General features: G+C 37.3%; 1 protein-coding gene across 3 annotated transcripts in view; it reads left to right on the forward strand.

Moving 5' to 3' along the window:
- ANKRD12 (ankyrin repeat domain 12) overlaps positions 1 to 18,870 on the forward strand; it is a 67,524-nt gene that overhangs the window by 35,395 nt on the left and 13,259 nt on the right. For all 3 annotated transcript variants that reach the window (XM_074899204.1, XM_074899203.1, XM_074899205.1), the window contains 5 exons: positions 2,450 to 2,596; positions 4,312 to 4,512; positions 8,642 to 8,784; positions 10,443 to 10,590; positions 13,835 to 18,528. In XM_074899204.1, the coding sequence (XP_074755305.1) occupies positions 2,450 to 2,596; positions 4,312 to 4,512; positions 8,642 to 8,784; positions 10,443 to 10,590; positions 13,835 to 18,528 (5,333 nt within the window). The remainder of the gene's footprint in view (positions 1 to 2,449; positions 2,597 to 4,311; positions 4,513 to 8,641; positions 8,785 to 10,442; positions 10,591 to 13,834; positions 18,529 to 18,870) is intronic.

Below are 18,870 nucleotides of genomic sequence, written 5' to 3' on the forward strand. Positions count from 1 at the left end.
GTAATCAAACCTAGAAGATGGGATTTAGAGAAGGCTAGGAAGGCAGAAGATGAATTGAGATGAAATGAATGACACAAGGAGGGCACCTAAGGCAGAAGTGAAGAAAATCTAAAGATAAAAAGAGTCAGTTTGGGCTTAATGAATCAGGGAATGGTACCTTGTTAGGAACGTCAAAGGAATTTAAGCTACTAATTTGTAGTTTTTATTAATTTTTGGCTCTCTGCGGTAGGTTAGTGAAGTTTGCCTCAGTGGAGTCTTCTGTTTTAAGATTTTCTGCTCTTGCAGATAACCAATTTTTTTTTTAAATGAAGTTTTCACAATGTGTTTAAGGTTGAGATTTAGGAAGAAAACTGGGAGACCAGTATAATCATAGGGACAGTAATAAAAATACAATTCTTTCCCAACCTTGGCTGGAGCTTAATTGCATTTCCACACTTTTTTCAGTATCACCCAAAATACTAAGATGAACTAAAAGCGGATGAACAATGCGTCATCAGGTGGTAATCAGTCACAGTAAGAATAAGATGAAATAACTTATTACAGAAAGAATTAAAAAGGTCAGTGTGGCAACCAGGCTTATTTAACTAATAGTAACAACCCCAACCAAGCCTCAACCAATTCCCAGCCAAATTCTAGCATACTGTTATGGCTGAGTATAATTAATCAGTCCAACATCTTTCCCCTCTGTCCTCTTTAATTTATTACTTATTCCACATTTTGATTTTTAGATCTGAGCTTTGTTTCATGTTCTTTCTTGCTGTATTAGGTGTTAGCACACCAGCCAGCCACAGAGGAGAAAGTAGGCCGTAGACATCCTTACTGAATTCTGTCCCTGTCTTTGTGTTTAGTAGTCCATCTTGGAGGGTGAGTTGGGTTTACTTGGGACTGTAGGGTTCAGAGTCCTGACCTGCTGCTTAATGTGGTTGGTAGGGAAGCTTCCAAAAGGAGAGGTTGCAGTAGAGTGAACAGGGTCTCTGGAAAGGCTCATACTGAACTTGGGCTTTTAAGGAGTGAACGAAGGGAATTATCTGCTCACAGTTTGGAGATGTCATTTTTGTTGATTGAATCTGTTACTCTTCAGACCATTCCTTCTTGATGTTGGTGGTTAGAAAACTTTTTTAACTCTTTCAAAAATTTTAATTCCAAGTCACCATGTATGTGACTAAAGTTCCTTAAGCCATCTTTTACATCCAAGCAGTAATTTTAGGGGCTCTGAAGAAAAAGGTAGATGTTGTAACTCTAACATGCAAGCAATATAAGCTGCTTACAAAGTATAAAATGTTGAATTGGTTAAGAACTTGTTAAGACAGAAAAAGAGCAGTTGCCAGGAAAGATGAGATAATTACAGAAAATGAACACTCTTCACTACACATAAATGCAAATTAATATGTCTCTAGAAAATACAGTTAAACAATAATGACCAGGTAGGGAGATATGTGGAAAACAGTTTTATCAAAAGAAATTTTATGCATTGAAATTTTGTCCTTGTTTGATGTTACGATGGTTAAATACTGCTCCAGTTAAAAGTGATTTAGTTGAAATTACTTAATCACGAATCAGTTGTTTTCTATCATATGTTTATCTACATGCCTGTGTGTGGTTTAGGAGACCTTTATACAGAAAAATGAAGGAGGAACTTCTGAAAAGAATAGAAGACATGGACTAAAGTTTCCAAATTACACAAATAAAATTCTAGTTTTGGAATTCAGTAGGTATTAAAAAGTTGTCTGATTTCAGAACACATTTAACCAGTCTGAAGATCTGTGGGAGTTTGTAGGTACTGAACAGCTTTAGAAATGGTCTGTTTATTTAGATGTGTAATTTTAGCTCCTGGTTTAAAACTTGGACATGAAATATTAAACAACTACCATAAATATTCATAAAAGGAAATAAGTTATGTATATAAAATAGCTGTATGTTTTGGAAGGATATGAATTTTTGAGAAGAAATTGCTCTAAGGTGAAATAACAGGATGAGTTTGAGACACACAATCTTTTATCCAATTACCTAACAAATAACAGTATTAAAAAGTCTTTTCTAATTTTTAACATTATATCCAGAGAGAAGTGGAATAGAGCACAGTCTCAGACCTGTATTCAAGGCTGAAAGTTGACTAGCTGATCTTAAAAAATTTTTTAAGGGCCTGACTTGATTCTCTGAAAGTTAAAGCCGTGTCATATACAGTCTTCCTGCTGGGAAACAGGTTTTTCATCTTTTAGAAATTTTTAGTGATCCTCCTTATAGCTTGAAGTGCTTTAACTCAATGGCTTATTATCCTGATTAGAACAGGTAACCAAAACTAATACAAATGCAGCAAATTAGAGATGCAATTTCTGTTTTTCATCACCTGCCACCAATCACCAGTTCACATACCTTAAAAGGCTGTTTTATTTCTAGAAAAATGTTCTAATAGAACAGCAGTTTGAGTTTTTAATGTTAATATTTCCAGAGAAGGAAGGTCCGGAAAAAAAGAAAATGAAGAAGGATGCTGGAAATAAGAAATCAACACCAGTTAGCATTCTTTTTGGTTATCCTCTGTCAGAGCGCAAACAGATGGCACTTCTCATGCAGATGACAGCAAGAGACAACAGTCCAGGTGATCTTACGAAGTTTACAGTTTTCTTCCTCCTGCCGGTTTAATTCTGTCCTAATAATGGTATTCTGAACTCTGCTGGCTTTCAACAATCCTTGCTTTTTATTGACATTAAAAAAAACATTATTTGTAATTCCAGTAATTCTGTTGTGCATTGACGAGACATCTGCTGAAAAATTCTTGACCTTCTGTATTTATGTGCAAAGCTTTGTATTATGATATCTGTAAAACCTGAAAATCTCTTTTCTTCCTTTGATTATTTTTGCCTCTCAGACACTGTTCCATATGCATTAATTAAAACCTGAAGTACTCTCTATTTTTCATGAAGTTTAACTACTGTCTCATTGCCTCCACTTGGAGCAGGATTTTAATTTAGAAGGAAACGAAATCATTTGTCTCCATAGGATTTAATGGGAGAGGGGAGACAACCTTTTTTTAAAATTCAGAACCTCAAACTTTCCTTGATTCACTTGTATTTTAAAAGTCTTTATGTATGTATATATACCCATGTAATGTTTTTACAAATTTGGCCTTTAAAAGTGAGTGGCTACATTTCCTTAAGAATTTGGTGCCAGTTACATATCCTGCTATGTTTAAAACAAAATCTGTGTAGAGAAAGGCAAGGCAAGAGTAGGTATCTATAAAAAGCTCTTCAGATTTTGGAATAGTTTTGGGGGTAAAAAGGATATTCTTAAGCCTCTCTGGCCAGGGAAGTCTACCCCATATATGAAAACCTTTGAGTCCCTAGCCCATGGATATATTGTTCTCAGTTGCTTGAGAGATTAAACTCAAGGAATTGTAAAGATGGAAACTACAGACTGATACGCTTTAGCTCTCTGTTTCAAATTATAAAAGTTGCAGAAGTTGGGACTTACAGGCTCTCTTCTTTCCATCAAATCTCTACAAACATTGCCTGAACTATTGCATACTTTTTTTTAAAACTGTTATTGAAATAGAACGAGACTGCTTTGGTTAAGGATTTCACTTTTAATTAATAGACACTCTTCAATAGAATAATGTTTGAAGGAAAATATTTTGGCTAAAATTCGATTATTTCAGTATATATGTTCATAAAGCACTCTTTTGTAAGAAGCATATATTGTGTCAAATGTATTAATAACTTTAATTACAGCAGATGATATTTTAACTGACTCCCTGTAACCAAAGACTACCAGACAGCATGTATTGCATTTTTCTTACTGCAGTTTCTCCTTTTGTGTAAATCTTTATGGCTCCTCTTATTTTTGAGAAAATACTGAGAAAATTTAGTAATAGTAGTTTACTGTCCAGACCACCCAAAACCATTTGTGGTGGCACAACTGAGAAGGAGCAGGGAGTACAATGCACAACAAATAACTCCTTAAACTGAGATCCCACTACATAAAAATACAGTGGAAGTGTGCTGGAGGAAGGAGAAACAGTGTCAATACTGCTTTGTATTGTTTCAGAAGAATTTATACCAGAGTATGTGAACCTTGTACTTTGGATAGACTTAATCTGTCCTTGAAACCCACTTGAAAAATAGTGAAACTGTGCAAAACAACCTTTTGCACGTTGCCGATAGGCATTATGTTGGTACATGTGCAGTGTCAAATGGATCCTTCATTTAAATATAACTATTCAATGATAACTGTAGTCTTTGAATACATTTATTAAAATGCGATGAAGTAAAGATAGTGTTAAATAACTTGGTGACCATTAAAAAACTTGTGTTGTAGATTCCACCTTAAATCATCCCTTACAAACAACGCCAACACAAAAGAAAACTTCAAGCTCCTCTTCAAGACAGAAAGACAAAGTTAACAAGAGAAATGAACGAGGGGAAACTCCTCTACATATGGCAGCAATTCGAGGGGATGTTAAACAGGTTAAGGAGCTAATAAGTTTAGGTGCAAATGTGAATGTAAAAGATTTTGCAGGTAAGTTGATACATGTTCTCTGAACTGTATGAATTAAATGTAACTGCTGAAGTTGTCAGCAATTTAATTTCAGTTCATGCTACATTCAAATGAAAAATATAATTTCAAATCCTGTTTTTACTTCTGATGGCAGTGGTAGTACCTAGGACACTGTAGTACATAGTATATTAGTAGAATGGTATAATAATACCTGGATGCTTGAGTTGCAGCCAGGGCCTTTGCACACTAGGCACATATAAAAAATAAATACACGTGCACACTTGCTGAACTTTGTAGAATTGTACTAGGCAAAGTCAGTAACTGACAATGGGACTGTAGGCTATGTGAGATGTAAAGTTTAGTAACAGTGAAGGTGGTAGCACTGTAATGTACATTGTGGCAGCTAATACACGCCAAAGCAGATGAGTGTGGTATAGCTTGCACTTGTCATCTAGTCCTGCTAGATTAATGCTAGTTTTGATATGTCAGTGTCTGCTGTGATACCAGCACTGATTGATAAGCTTTAAGGTAAGTTGTAACTTGTACCATATTTTTAGTATCCTTTACTTGGTATCTTACTTTACTTTTCTTAGTATCTGCTTAGTAACCTTTCTGTAAGGAAATGTCTGTGCTGCCTGTCTGTCTGCAAGACCTCCTAAATAATTTTTTGGAACCTGCTGGCTAATTTCTGCCTATTTTGCTTTTGATACTCTCACAGTAGTTAAGTTTCTACACAATTTAGTAAAAAATCTCCAGCAGAGTAAATACGAGATCCCCAAAGTAATGCTTCCACAGAAGACAGAACCTGCAGTTTTGAGTTCAGTAGTTGCCAGCTGTTGATTGGCCAGGCACCAAATTAAATGCATTTACATACTGAGATAAGCCAAAGTACCTGTTGGGTTTTCCTCAGCCAGTGTAAAGGGGTGTAAGACTTAGGAGCCAGAGTATTGAGTAGACATTTAAGGCATAGTGGGGGGTTGGGGTAATGAGGAGTGAACAGAGTGGAAGGAAAGCTAAATCACAGGATAAACGGTTGGTGCAGAGGTTGTTGTGAGGTTGGGTTCTAAGAGACATTCATAAAAAGACAGGATTCAGTAGACCTTTCTCCCTTAGATACAAGGACAACTCTAAAAATAATACAAGTGTCAAGTACACACTATATAAACAGCATAACAAACAGCTCCTAATACTCTACCTCTCAACATTAACCATTAAATGCTGGCTTTTTTGCATTCATAGTAGAAGTGGATCATGAGAAAGTGAGGAAATAAATATGAGAAAGACCCGTGTTGCTTCTGGTGATGTTCAGAACGACTGTGCTCCCAATGCAAAGGGTAATGCTGAAGAAAAGGTGTCAAAATTTGTGGGGAGCTGAGGGCATCGCAAGGGAATAAAGAGAATATTGAGAATACTCGCTGGTATTATTAACTGACAGCACTAGGAGTGTCAATTTTTTGGAGTCATTGCATAATAGAAACAGAAACATAATGAAGGTCTGAATGAGAGTTTTGACAGACCTACAGTGAAGCTTGCTTAAAGATGCTTGGTTTATGGGTCTGAATGGTTATAAGGAAAATTATACTTTTAATGGGAATGGTGAGATGACCTGAGGTAGCAGGCCCAAGAGAGAGAAATTAAGAATTATATGGTACAATTAGTGGTCAGCTCAAACTTGACATCAAGAGATTAATGAGATGTGCTAAAATCTTGATTTTAGTTAAGAAACATGTGAATGATTTCGTGGTGTACAGAGGGTAGCTGAATTTGTTTGAAGATGAGGCTGCTCAGGACTTATTTGTAGAGAAGGAAGAAAAAGGAAGCAGAAGTAAAACCCAGGGGGATCTTCAGAGAAGTTGAGAGGGGAGATGAGAACTTGTTGAAAGAGCAATTTTAGAAAAGGCAAGGGAAGTTCAGGGGAAGTCAGACCCATATAAATCACAGCAAGAATAAAAATGCTTCAAGAAGAGATGTGGTGGGTTAACCTTGGCCAGCTGCCAAGCACCCACCCAGCTGCTCTCACTCTCCTTCCTCCACAGTGCAGAGGGAGAAAATAAGATGGAAAAAAGCCCTCATGGGTTGAGTTAAAGACTGTTTAATAAGAATAGCAAAAGCTGCACGTGCAAGCAAGGGAAAAAGATTAATTCATTCACTACTTCCCATCAGCAGGCAAACATCCAGCCATTTCCTGGGAAGCAGGGCCTCAGCAGGTGTAATGGTTGCTTGGGAAGACAAACACCATAACTATGAACATCCCTCCTTCCTTCTCCTTTCCCTGAGCTTTTATTGCTGACCATGACATTGTATGGTATGGAATACACCTTGGGTTAGTTTGGATCAGACTGGTGTGTTATGAACATTGTTTTAATTCCAAATGCAATGCACAGCACACTGTGGGCTGGTATGAAGTAAGTTAACTTCATAACTTCATCCCAGCATGACTCAGTACAGATATTTAACTTAATTTTAAAGACCAATGAAAGGATGAGGAGAATGGTTGAGAGTTGGGTCTGAGAAATAATTGGAAGCAAGTTGTTAGAGGCTTTATTCAGAACTCTGGAGGTTGTGTTTGGGATCAAGTGAGATACTTTTCCATTGGTAATCCAAATTGAGTAGCAGAGGTGGCTGAGCTTCAAAATCCTGTGCAGAGGAAAAAGTCAAGAAGAGGGGGAGGATTTGAGCAGTCATGGGTAGAGCAAAGTAAGAATTTCGGATGCAGTGAAGTTTAGAGAATTATAGGTTTTTAGCTAAGAATTTGGCAGAACAAAGCAGAAAATGAATTAGTAATGGGGGAAGTAACCCTGCTCATGGGATATCTGCCAGAATGATACTGCTGTGTGAGAACAAGAGTAAAGGAAACAGATGTTGAGAGCAAGCCAGGACTAGAGTTGGCAGGCTGGACATTGTGACAGGATAGAAAGGCAAAGCAGTAAAACATGGAGAAGAATGAATTACAGGGAGAATTAATAAGAGGTGAGAAGACATGGATTACAGGGCTGAGAGCAGAAGAGTGTCATCATTATTGATGAGTGGGGAAGAAGGCAAGTTATAAAAAACTGGAATGAAGGAGGTGGTAGGCAGTGCTGGAAGTGAGTGACTGGTGATGATTGGAGGGGAAATTTTGTGTATGAAGACTAGGAAGAAGTGTTTTGCCACTGAGTAAGGTAGAACCTTTTTTTTTTTTTTCAGTTTAATGAGTGGCAGGTGAGAATTTGAGTGAGAGATGAAGATGAGAAGTTACCTTACTATGAGGGATTATATAAATTGGGGGGATGGGACGTTCTTGTACCTCCTCTTCATGGACATACTGATTAGATGCATTATTGATTAGATGCATTATTTATTAGATGCCGAGTTCAGGTGAATAAACTCTTCCAGACTTGCCCTGGTTATGTTGGAAATAGAAGTTGAATGCCTTCCCAAAACTGGGCCTTGAGAAGGCATCAACAGCAGGCTGGAAGTTCAGGGCAGCTATGAAGTGCAAGGCATCAAGTTGGGGAGATTTAGGTAAGGAATATAGCCTGTGCGAGTTGATTGTCATCTTCAGTTGAGGCTCTGCTACAAAAAATGAGCTCTGAACTTCAGATTATCAATATGGAAATCAAAATTGCTGAAAATGACTAATATTCTAGGAAGAGAATCATCATTAGGAATGAGTTCTCTGACGATGATTAGCTTGGTATCTTAGACTAATAGCTGCTGAACACTATTAGTGATTCCTGCTACATGTTCAGTGGCTCTAAAGCAGCACTGGTTATGATAATTTGCCATACTTATTCTCTCCCATACTTTCATATTGTTTCTATATAGAATAATGTTACTTATATATACCTAACAACGTGTTCAAATGCTCACTAGTCAAAGAATTTCTAACATGTTTAGCTTGGGGATTTTGTGTCGCATTTTGTCTTTTACTATTTGATTAGTGATTTCTGTGTTCAATTTAATCACAGTAAAACGTGGAATTTATTGGCATGAAGTTTAACATTGATAAAGCATGTGTTATTCATCAGATAGATGTCATTACCTTCCTGCCAACTACTGTGTGTGAGTGTATTTTGAAATGTTTCAAGGTGATAGAGATCTGTAGCACAGGAGAAAAAACCAAAAATCTTTGACCTTTCAAACTCACGCTTATCACTCTTCACTATAGGTTGGACACCACTGCATGAAGCTTGTAATGTCGGTTACTACGATGTTGCTAAAGTCCTGATAGCAGCAGGAGCCGATGTGAACACACAGGGCTTGGATGATGACACGCCGCTTCACGATTCTGCTAGTAGTGGGCATAGAAATGTGAGTTTGCTGAGAGAGTGGGAGAGGACTAAACAAGTGGCTCGAAATGCTCTGTCTTTACAACAAATCCTAACTGTCCTGATTACTCTCATATGGTTTAATAATTCTGCTTCTGCTGTTTTGGGGGCATCTTAAAATTATTTTGGTTTTCTTTGTTTCATCTTGCTTTTTATCCTATTTCAGTTGCCAGCTATTTTCTACTAGTATCTGTTTTCTTCAGTATTTAAAACTGTTACTTTTTAAATAAATAAGCATTTTAATGACTTTGTTTTAAGAGAGACTTCTACTCTATAGAGTTCTCAAAAGAAAAAAAAATGTCTCCAAACAGAATACTGTTTGGGGAAATTTTTTTCTTTCTGTACATGCAGGAGAGTAAAAGATGCTTTTTATAAATATATAAAATATTTAAAGTTGTATACCCTACATTTATTTTTATATATTTGTTCATGAACTTTGAAATAGAGCTTTGTTGGATATATTTTTTATTTTTGAAAAAAAAAAAAACAACCAAAACCAAAACAAGAATAACCTAGCAGAGAAGATAAATGGAGCACTTCAGATATTTTACAGTAATTTCTGAAATTGTTCTTGTTTTCTGCAAGTTAGATGCAGAAATTACTGTGCTCTCCTTTTATCTCCTTTTGTCCTTATGTCTCTTTTATTTCATTACTTCATGTGTGATCAGTTACATAAAGTTAAAAATAGAAACTATGTCTTAAGTATACCTTCCAAATGATGTTCAGTTTGAAAGGATATTCTGGAAAGGCTAGAGAAAAGAATTATGATAATCTGATTGTGAAATTCTTATTAACTATTTAGTACCTGTTTCTTATGAGTATCTAAACAAAAGTTGGGTCTTTAGATTAAACTTGCATAAAATTGTGATAAAGATTTGGAGAACATGACCTTTTGCTGGTCTGGTCTCAGTATATGTATCTGTGACTACTGACATTACGTATGAGAAAAATTCTGAAGTTTCATGTTACTGTATCACACTGCTGAATTTCCCCACGCTTAGCATGGAGGACTGAAAAAAAATACCGGATACTATGCTGAAAATGTGGTGGCCTTGGTATCATTGTAGCTTTAACAACTTTTTTGTTTCCCCTGATGGTAGAGAAGTTGATGTTTTTGCTCTACTGTATTCAGTTGGGGATGGGGGGAGTTTGGTCCTCCAATAAGATACTTGGATCTCTGTCAGGGCTTTTCTGAAATGCTGTGGAAACCAGTAGAACTGCTACTTGAAAAAACTTTTCCTGTTCCTTAAGAGTTAAGTTTTAAAAAATTTGGAGCAAGGGGGTGAATTGAATGCAGAGGAGTAGAGAGGTTGGTTAGGAACCATGTGAATTATGTGAGGAACTGCTAGAACAGCAAGAACAAAAGGCCACTGTTGTTTATTTTTATGATGATGTTAGTCTGTGTAACAGAACAACTTTCTTTAGTCTTCCCTATTATATTACCTCCTTTAATGAGCAGATTATGAGTACCTGGACTTTGCATTCTAGTTGCTGAAGTCTTGCTTTGCAGTCTCAGCTTAATAGGTAGGAGTTTAAGATAGCGTATCACATTATCCACACTTTGTGTGCAATAGAAGTTGGGGTTTTTTGTTGGTCAAGTAACATGTTGTGGATAACCTAAAAATTTATTTAATGCTGCAGATTGTGAAGCTGTTGCTTCGACATGGTGGAAATCCATTTCAAGCCAATAAGCATGGGGAGAGACCGGTTGATGTTGCTGAAACTGAAGAGTTGGAAATGCTATTGAAAAGGGAGGTGCCCATCTCTGATGATGAGGACAGTTGCTCAGGTAAAAGTAGCCATTTAATTGCATACCTCGGTTGCATTAGTTCACCTGGTTAGGTGATTTTAATCTTTTGTGTAGTGTTAGCTGTGAAGAGTTGCTGCAGGTAGCAGTTGCTATTGCGAAGGTTGTTTTCCACTTTAAGTTTTAGAGGTAGTTTTCAAATCTTTCAATTGAACTATCTGAAATATTTATTCTGATTTGTTTTTTTTTTCTTCTCTCTCTCTCTTTAATAAGCCTTTCCCACTCCAAATCAGCCCTACTTCAGAATGGTGGGTTTACCAGAGAAAGATACAGAGAAAGTATCACATTTATTTTGATACAAAGTGGTTTCTGAAAGGTCTTTTTGGGGGGAAATATCCCTAAAGTCACTTATTTCACACCCTTAGTAGATGAATCGGTGTCTCACATGGGTGTAACTAGTTACACTTACTCAGTAAAAAGTCCCTGCCAGTGAGTGAATCACTGGTTTGTGAATGTGACCAGATAGTAGCTTGCTTACATGGAGGCAGTAATTCTTGGCCCCTACTGTATTTCTGCAGATTAAGGAGCAGGTATCATCTCTTGAGGCACAGTTAACAGCTGTTATCTCCTTGGAAGCAAAAGATTCTTGACCATCAGTAATTTGCTTGAGTGCCAGAGAGGAACTTTTCTTTCTGCTTTTCACAGAGTCTTCAGCAATTTAGGTTCTTTTGAATAAAAGAAATGAGGTGGATTGAAAACTGGCTGAATGGCCAAGCCCGGAGGGTGGTGATCAGTGGCACAAAGTGCCCTTGCACCAAAGAAGGCCAGTGGTATCCAGGGCTGCATTAGGAGTGTTGCCAGCAGGTGGAGGGAGGTGATCCTTCCCCTCTGCTCAGCACTGGTGAGGCCACAGCTGGAGTGCTGGGTCCTGCTCTGGGCTCTCCATTATAAGAGAGACAGGGACATACTGGAGAGAGTCCAGTGGAGGGCCAGGAAGGTGATGAAGGAACTGGAACATCTCTCCTGTGAGAAGAGACTGAGAGAGCTGGGACTGTTCAGCCTGGAGAAGAGAAGGCTCAGGCAGATCTTACCAATGTGTACAAATACCTACAGGGAGGGTGCAAAGAGGACAGAGCTAGGCTCCTTTCAGTGGTGCCCAGTGACAGGACCAGAGGCAGTGGACACAAACTGAAGCACAGGACATTCCCTCTGAACAGCTGGAAACATTTTTTCACTGTGAGGATGACAGCACTGGCACAGGATGCCTGGGGAGTCTGTGGGGTCTCCATTCTTGGAGATATTCAAAAGCTGCCTGGACATGGTCCTGGAGAGCTGGCTCTGGGTGGCATTGCCTGAGCAGGGGTGTTGGACAAGGTAACCTCCAGAGGTCCCTTCCAACCTCAACCATTCTGTGAAAGTTACATGAGGGAGAGCGTCTTGTCACATGATAAAATCAGTTCCTTTTTCTCTGACAATAAAATCCAAAACCAACTAAACAAATGAACAAAAAGACCCCAAAACCAAACCCCTAGGAATGTTTTCCATTCAAGGTTTCACTATATTTCAAGCAGAAAAAAAAAAAGTCATATTGCCCTGTGTAGAGCTCGTAAATGTTCTGATGCAGTATAAACTTTTTTGGCATTAGAAGAATAGCCTGAAATACAGTACATAGTCGTTCTTTTTTAAGGGACAGTCATGGCATTGCTCCACAGAATCTACTTAATCTTAGCCAAATCATTAATCTTAAGAAAAATATTTTTACATATGCATAATAGAAAATTGTTACTATTTAGCAATTGATTCCTCAACGGCTGTCTGTGTAGGGTCTTGCTTAGTTTTCATGGGCTGGTTTCCAAGAGGAGCAGAATGTTCTCTGCAGTTTCTCAAGCAGTCAGGATTAGAGAATAGATGATCCATCTCCTGTACTTCCATTGCTTTACCTTTGGTCATTACGAAGTAAGCTCTCTGAGTTTGCAATGGGGAAAGACTGTTAAGAGCAAAATAAATAGGGACATGAAAGAGAGAAGCAGCAGCTACCTTGTAGGAAAAGGGTGAAGGGAAGGCACAAGCAAGTTAACAAGGAGTGGTTAGAGTTAAGGCAGGAAGATGATGGCATGTATATATGAGAGAGGGAGGGGAATACATAAAAAACTGGTAGCACAGAACTAGTAATATGTACTGGGTCCTACACGTAATATAGAAGATATCGGGAACTTCTGGAATCTGTTTTGTTGATATTGTCTTGTTGAATACAAAGTAGCTGAGAAGCCTGCTGACAAGGTAAGTGTCTTAACCATCGTATACTGGCAGTTAGTCCACAGAGAATCCTACTGGAAATGAGGGGGAATCTTGCAGCAGAACATACGGGGTTTTTCTCATTCAAACTTTTAATGCATTGAAACTGCTTCATCACTTCTTATACTATTATTTCAAACTCTTTCTCTTTTTATTCAGTATGTTAAATCTCTAGTCCATGGTGCTGAATATTACCACATTTCAGTTCTTTTTAAAAAACAAACTTAATAGGTTCAGCTGAAGAGGCTTGACTTGGAACCTTATTTGGAGGAAACAATATATCCAGAAATACTTTGAAAATATTTTTGCGTTCTAGATCGTCATATGATCAGGTGGTGATCCATATGTTTCCTAAAATTTAATTTGAGGCACAGTTTCCACTTGGAAGTCAAGGACATCCAGTACAACATACTTGCTCCATGCTATGCACTCATATAGCAGAGACCAGTTGCAGTGAATTATAGCATAGTCTACTTGGGCTGTCCATATCAGGTGCATAAAGGTTCATGAGGGAATTTCTTTAGATGAGGAACTTTCTGTCTTTTAAGAATAAAAGCTTATCTGCTGGTGAAACATGACTAAATAGTTCACATGGAGGAGCATAGTTTAGTTGTTAGAGAGTATAAGAGTTGTTAAATTTCTGGAGGAATGAGTCATTATAGTAAGATGTTCTTGAGAAAGGTTATACAGGAATGATGCATAATAGATGTGGTTTACAAAATTTAAAGTAATTAGACTGGGACAAATGCTAATTAATATTTTTACATACCTGAGTGAGAGCTCAGTGTGGGGAGCACTTTGGTTTCATGATCTTTCGTTTTATCTTAAAAAACTTAATTCTAGTGAGAAGGTTTATTGTGTAGTTTGAGTGCTTTTTCTCTTTTTTCATTTGTGTGGAAGTATGACTGCTGAACTGAACTATTTTGTCCTAAACTAAAGTATAAAGAATCTCCCATCAATATTGACTTAATTTTTGGTTTTCTTTCACTAGATTCTGAAGAAGCTCCATCTGTAAATCCTTCCAGTGTAGAGGGGAATATTGATTCAGAAGCAGAAAAGGACTCTGTAGCCAATGACAGCAAACAGATGGTGCCTAGTAAGGCACCACTTCCATCTGCTCTTGATGAGTATGAGTTTAAAGATGATGATGAAGATGAAATGAAAAAAATGATTGATGACAAACACATTCTTAGAAAAGACCTAAGGAAAGAGGATGAGACTGAAGTTGAAAAGAACAGCTTATTTGTGAAACAAGAAAAAGTTGTCTTTTCAAAATCATTTAAAAGCAAAAAGCAGAAATCATCTAGAGTTCTGTATTCAAGTTCTGAAAGTTCAGATGAAGAAGTACTTCAGGACAAGAAGATAGTCTCTCCTTGCTCTATTTCAGAGACATCAAATTCTGATGTAAGAGTGAAGAAAGAATACATGGTTACAAATGAACACAAGCAAAAAGGCAAAGTTAAAAGGAAAGTAAAAAATCAGAGCAAAAATAAAGAGAATCAAGAACTAAAGCAAGAAAAAGAAAATGCTAGAGTAACAAATATAGCTACTTCTGCGTTAGATTCATTAGATAAAACCAGAGAGGAAGAAACCTTTAAGAAGGCTTTCACCCCAAAAGAAGATTCTTCTTTACATCTGTTTCATATCACTGCTGGCAAATCTCCAAAGCATCCCTGTGGATTAAGTGAAAAGCAATCAACACCATTAAAACAGGAAAACACCAAAACTTGCTTATCACCAGGAGGTTCTGAAATAACATTGCAGTCTGAATTAGTTCGGTATGATCACAGCACTGATTCTGAATATCTGGTAGAAAGTTCTAGTGGCAAATCTTGCAAGCACAAAGAAAAAAGCAAGCATCATCAGAAAGATTTTCACTTAGAATTTGGTGAAAAATCTAGTCCCAAAATTAAAGAGGAAGATAATAGCTCAACACTTGAGAATTCAGAGTATACTCTGAGAAAGATTGACAAGGAAGGTAAAACACTTAAAAAACATAAATTAAGACACAAAGAAAGAGAAAAGGACAAGCACAAAAAAGAACAGGATGGGGAGAAGGAAAAGCATAAACATAAAGATAATGCTAAAGAGGTTCAAAGAAGTATTGAGTTTGACAGAGAATTTTGGAAAGAGAACTTTTTCAAAAGTGATGAAAATGAAGATACGTTGTTAAATACAGAGCATGAATCTCTATCTTCAGACAGAAAATCAAAGCTAGAAAAAGCTGTGGCAAAAGAAGATAAGTTAGTTAAGGAAAGACAGTTCCAGAAAGAGAGAAATGCTAAAGAGGAGAGAGAGAAAGAGAAGAACAAAAAGGAAAATGAGAAGTTTCTCAAGGATGAAAAAATAAAAGACACAAAAGAAGAAAAAGAAATTATGCTTGCAGATAAAGAAATAGAATTGTTCTGCTTTGGTGTTAAAGATGAGGCAGCCAGCATGCATTTAACAGAAAAAGAAACAGATAGTGAAAAACAGGAAAAGAATTTAAAGGAAAATAAAGAAAAGACTGAAAAGCGAACCTCAGCCAAAGAAAAAGATGTTGAAAAGGTAGAAAGAAAAAATGGAGAAAAAGAGAAAAAGGTAAAACATGAATACAAGATGGAGAAAGAAAAAGCAGAAGCAAATGAAAATTTAGAGAAAGTGAAAGAGAAGCCAAATTTCCAGCAAGCAGAAAGATGCCATAAGGAAAATGATAAAATAAAAAGCACAGGTACTCTTAAAAAACTCGAGGACAAAGAAAGAAATAAAGAAAAAATTGATAAGAAGCATGATAAGGAAAAGGCTGATAAAGACAGACATTGGGCTGAAAGCAAAGAAAAACACTGTACTGAAAGAAAAGCCAAGCAGTTTGAAAAAGAATCTGATTATACTAAATCAGAAAAAAATAGAACTAAAGACAAAGAAAAGGAACTTGAAAGAAAAGACAAATCCAGAGACAAGGAAATCTCAACAGCAGCAAACTCAAAACACATGCAAGAGGAAAGGAGATGCAGTATTACGGAAAGTAATAAACCAGTGCATGACAAGCTGTCATCTTTGAAAGAAAAACCGAAAGATGATTTGTTGAAAACTCCAGATGGTAGAGAGAAGGATAAAAAAGATAAAGATATAGACCGATACAAAGAGAGAGACAAGCATAAACTGCATCAAAGTAGTTTACTTAAACTAAAACTTGAACATGAGAAACTTAAGCCTAAGCCAGCTCCTGCACCAAAGGATGCTCGACCTAAAGAAAAAAGATTAGTCAATGATGATTTAATGCAAACTAGTTTTGAAAGAATGCTTAGCCTTAAAGATCTGGAAATAGAGCAGTGGCATAGAAAGCATAAAGAAAAAATAAAACAGAAAGAAAAGGAACGTTTAAGAAACCGTGCTTGTTTAGAACTTAACAAGATGAAAGAAAAACCAAAACAGTCATTAGCTGAAGTAAAAAGCAAAGAACTGATTCGTTCAAAAAGCTCAGAATTGCCTGATGTTTGTATGAAAGAAAAACAGCAGAAAGATGCTACAAGTAATAGATCACAATCAGTAGATACAAGAAGTGTCAATGTTATAAAGCCTTCACTGGTTTTAGACAATTTAAATAGATCCCCCAAATCAGAAAGTGAAAAGACAGGTCTGAGCTCCAGATCAGTGTCTGTAGTTTCAGTTGCAAGCTCTGAGGATTCTTGCCATACCACAGTAACTACCCCAAGGCCTGTAGTCGAATATGATTCAGACTTTATGCTAGAAGGTTCTGATTCCCAAATGTCTTTTTCACAATCACCATTTTTGGCAAGTGCCAAATCACCAGCCATTCTTGAAAAAGAGACTGATGGTCTTGCTGAGTTGCCAGATCGCATTAAGCCACCTTTCACAAACCGGCTTCCACCGATGTACATTAGATCAGCGTCTGTTGAAGATGTTAAACTGGTTTTGAATGAGTGTAGACCTGTTGTAGAGGTTCAAAGATGCAGCATGCCTGCTGCTGTTTCTGAACACAGCAAACAGCCTCGAATATCAGAAGAAAATAATCAGAATGCTCTGCCATCAGTTCAGACTTACGCTAGCTCTTCTCCTAAACCAGAACTACCGTGTAGCATGCTTGAAAGAGATTTTCAAAGTAGTATGTCAGGTTTGCAGTCAAACTTTACGTCATCTCCAACTGGAGCTGTTAGCAGCAAGCAGCCAATGACAGGTACAAGTACTATTAAAAATACTGCTCAGATAAACCCTTCAGAAGACTGTAACATGCATTTAGAGCCATGTAGTCAAAGTGGTGTGACTCAGCAAACCAAACCGTGGGATGTGCCTTTTGACAGACTTAATTCATTAAACAATGAGTTTAACAGCTCTGGTTATGGTGTATCAGAGCAAGATGCTAACAGTGTTATAGCAGTGCATAATTCTGAAAACAGGACATTAAAAGAGCAACAAGTATCTGAATTTTTGCCTCAGCATGCTGAAATTAAGGGAAGTTCTCAAGAACCTGCATCATTTCTGCCTTCACAGTCGCCTTGTTCTTTATCTATCCAGCCACTCTCAGATGCGTCTAAACACATTTCTTTACCAGGAATTAGCAGTCAAGATTCATCATTTGTACAACAACAAAATCTAGTTCAAACTACAACTTCTGCTTTAGATACAGGTGCTACTAGTACCAGAGAGCTGGAAAATGCTTTCTTCCCTTCAAACATTAAGAAGGCTGATGCACCCATTGCTATATATTCTGAGAACTCTGTGAAGGATATTTCACAGAGCTATGAAAGGGTGAGTGCTTTACCTACAGTCCCATTAGAAAAAGATATTCCTAAAAGTGATAGCAGTTCACAATTAAACGTAAATTCGTACGCGTTCAGTAAAATTGCTTGCAAGAATGCTCAGAGTGAAGTGGATAGTAATGCAGCAGATACTTCGGACTTCAGAAATGAAAAAGGCCAAGAGGAAAAGTTGGTTTCAGTGCATGCTGTTGATAATAAAGCTGATGTTGATCTCTGTGAACTAAGTTCAGGAATGTCAAAGGGAATTACAAATGAATCAGCTAATAAAAAACCCTGCACTGCAGACAGAGAAAATGTGTTGACAGATGATCCACCACAGTACTCCTCTTTATCTAATTTGGAAAATAGTTCACAACAGATTACACAGGAAGAGGTGCATAAATACAGCCAAATAGTTAAACTAGAAGAAGAAGAAATTGCTGAGGATCAGAAGGTGGAACAGCAAGAAGTACCTCAAAGAATTACAAGGAACAGAGCAAATATACTTGCTAACCAGGGTAAGCAGAACCCTATTGGTTGCATGCAGACATCAGAAAAAGAGTCTGAATCGTCAGCATCTATGAAAGCAAGGATTAGATTAACTGAAGAGGATGATGCTCAGGTACATCATCCACGTAAAAGAAAGGTGTCACGTGTGCCTCAGCCTGTGCAAGTGAACCCTTCTGTACTACAGGCTAAGGAGAAAACCCAGCAGTCGCTGGCTGCTATTGTTGATTCTTTGAAACTTGAAGAGATTCAGCCATACAGTTCTGAGAGAGCAAACCCGTATTTTGAATACTTGCACATAAGAAAAAAAATAGAAGAGAAGCGTAAATTACTGTGCAGTGTTATTCCTCAGGCACCTCAATATTATGATGAATATGTGACCTTCAATGGCTCATACCTACTGGATGGCAATCCCTTGAGCAAGATATGCATCCCAACTGTAAGTAACACGGTCTTTAAATATATAGTACAATGAAAGGCACGTTTTGGTTTTATTTTTGTAACTTGTATTCTTCCTGACTTGCTTCCAAATACTTGTGTTGAAAATAGTAATTTGACATATGTCAAATTAATATTTACCAGTAATACCATATTTAAAAGCCCTGTTCAGTGGAAATACAAGCAGTGGTTTCACAGTCATTACAAGACAAACCATCATTTGTGACACCTGTAAAAGGCATGCAAACAAATAACTGTATTTCAAAGTACTTGCTACTGTAAAGTCTGCCGTTTCAAAAGTGAAGTCAGTTGTTGAGAGCTTCTCTGAATCTGCTGGAAATAA

The sequence above is a fragment of the Athene noctua genome, chromosome 2 (assembly GCF_965140245.1).
Source record: "Athene noctua chromosome 2, bAthNoc1.hap1.1, whole genome shotgun sequence".
NCBI classification, from domain to species: domain Eukaryota; kingdom Metazoa; phylum Chordata; class Aves; order Strigiformes; family Strigidae; genus Athene; species Athene noctua.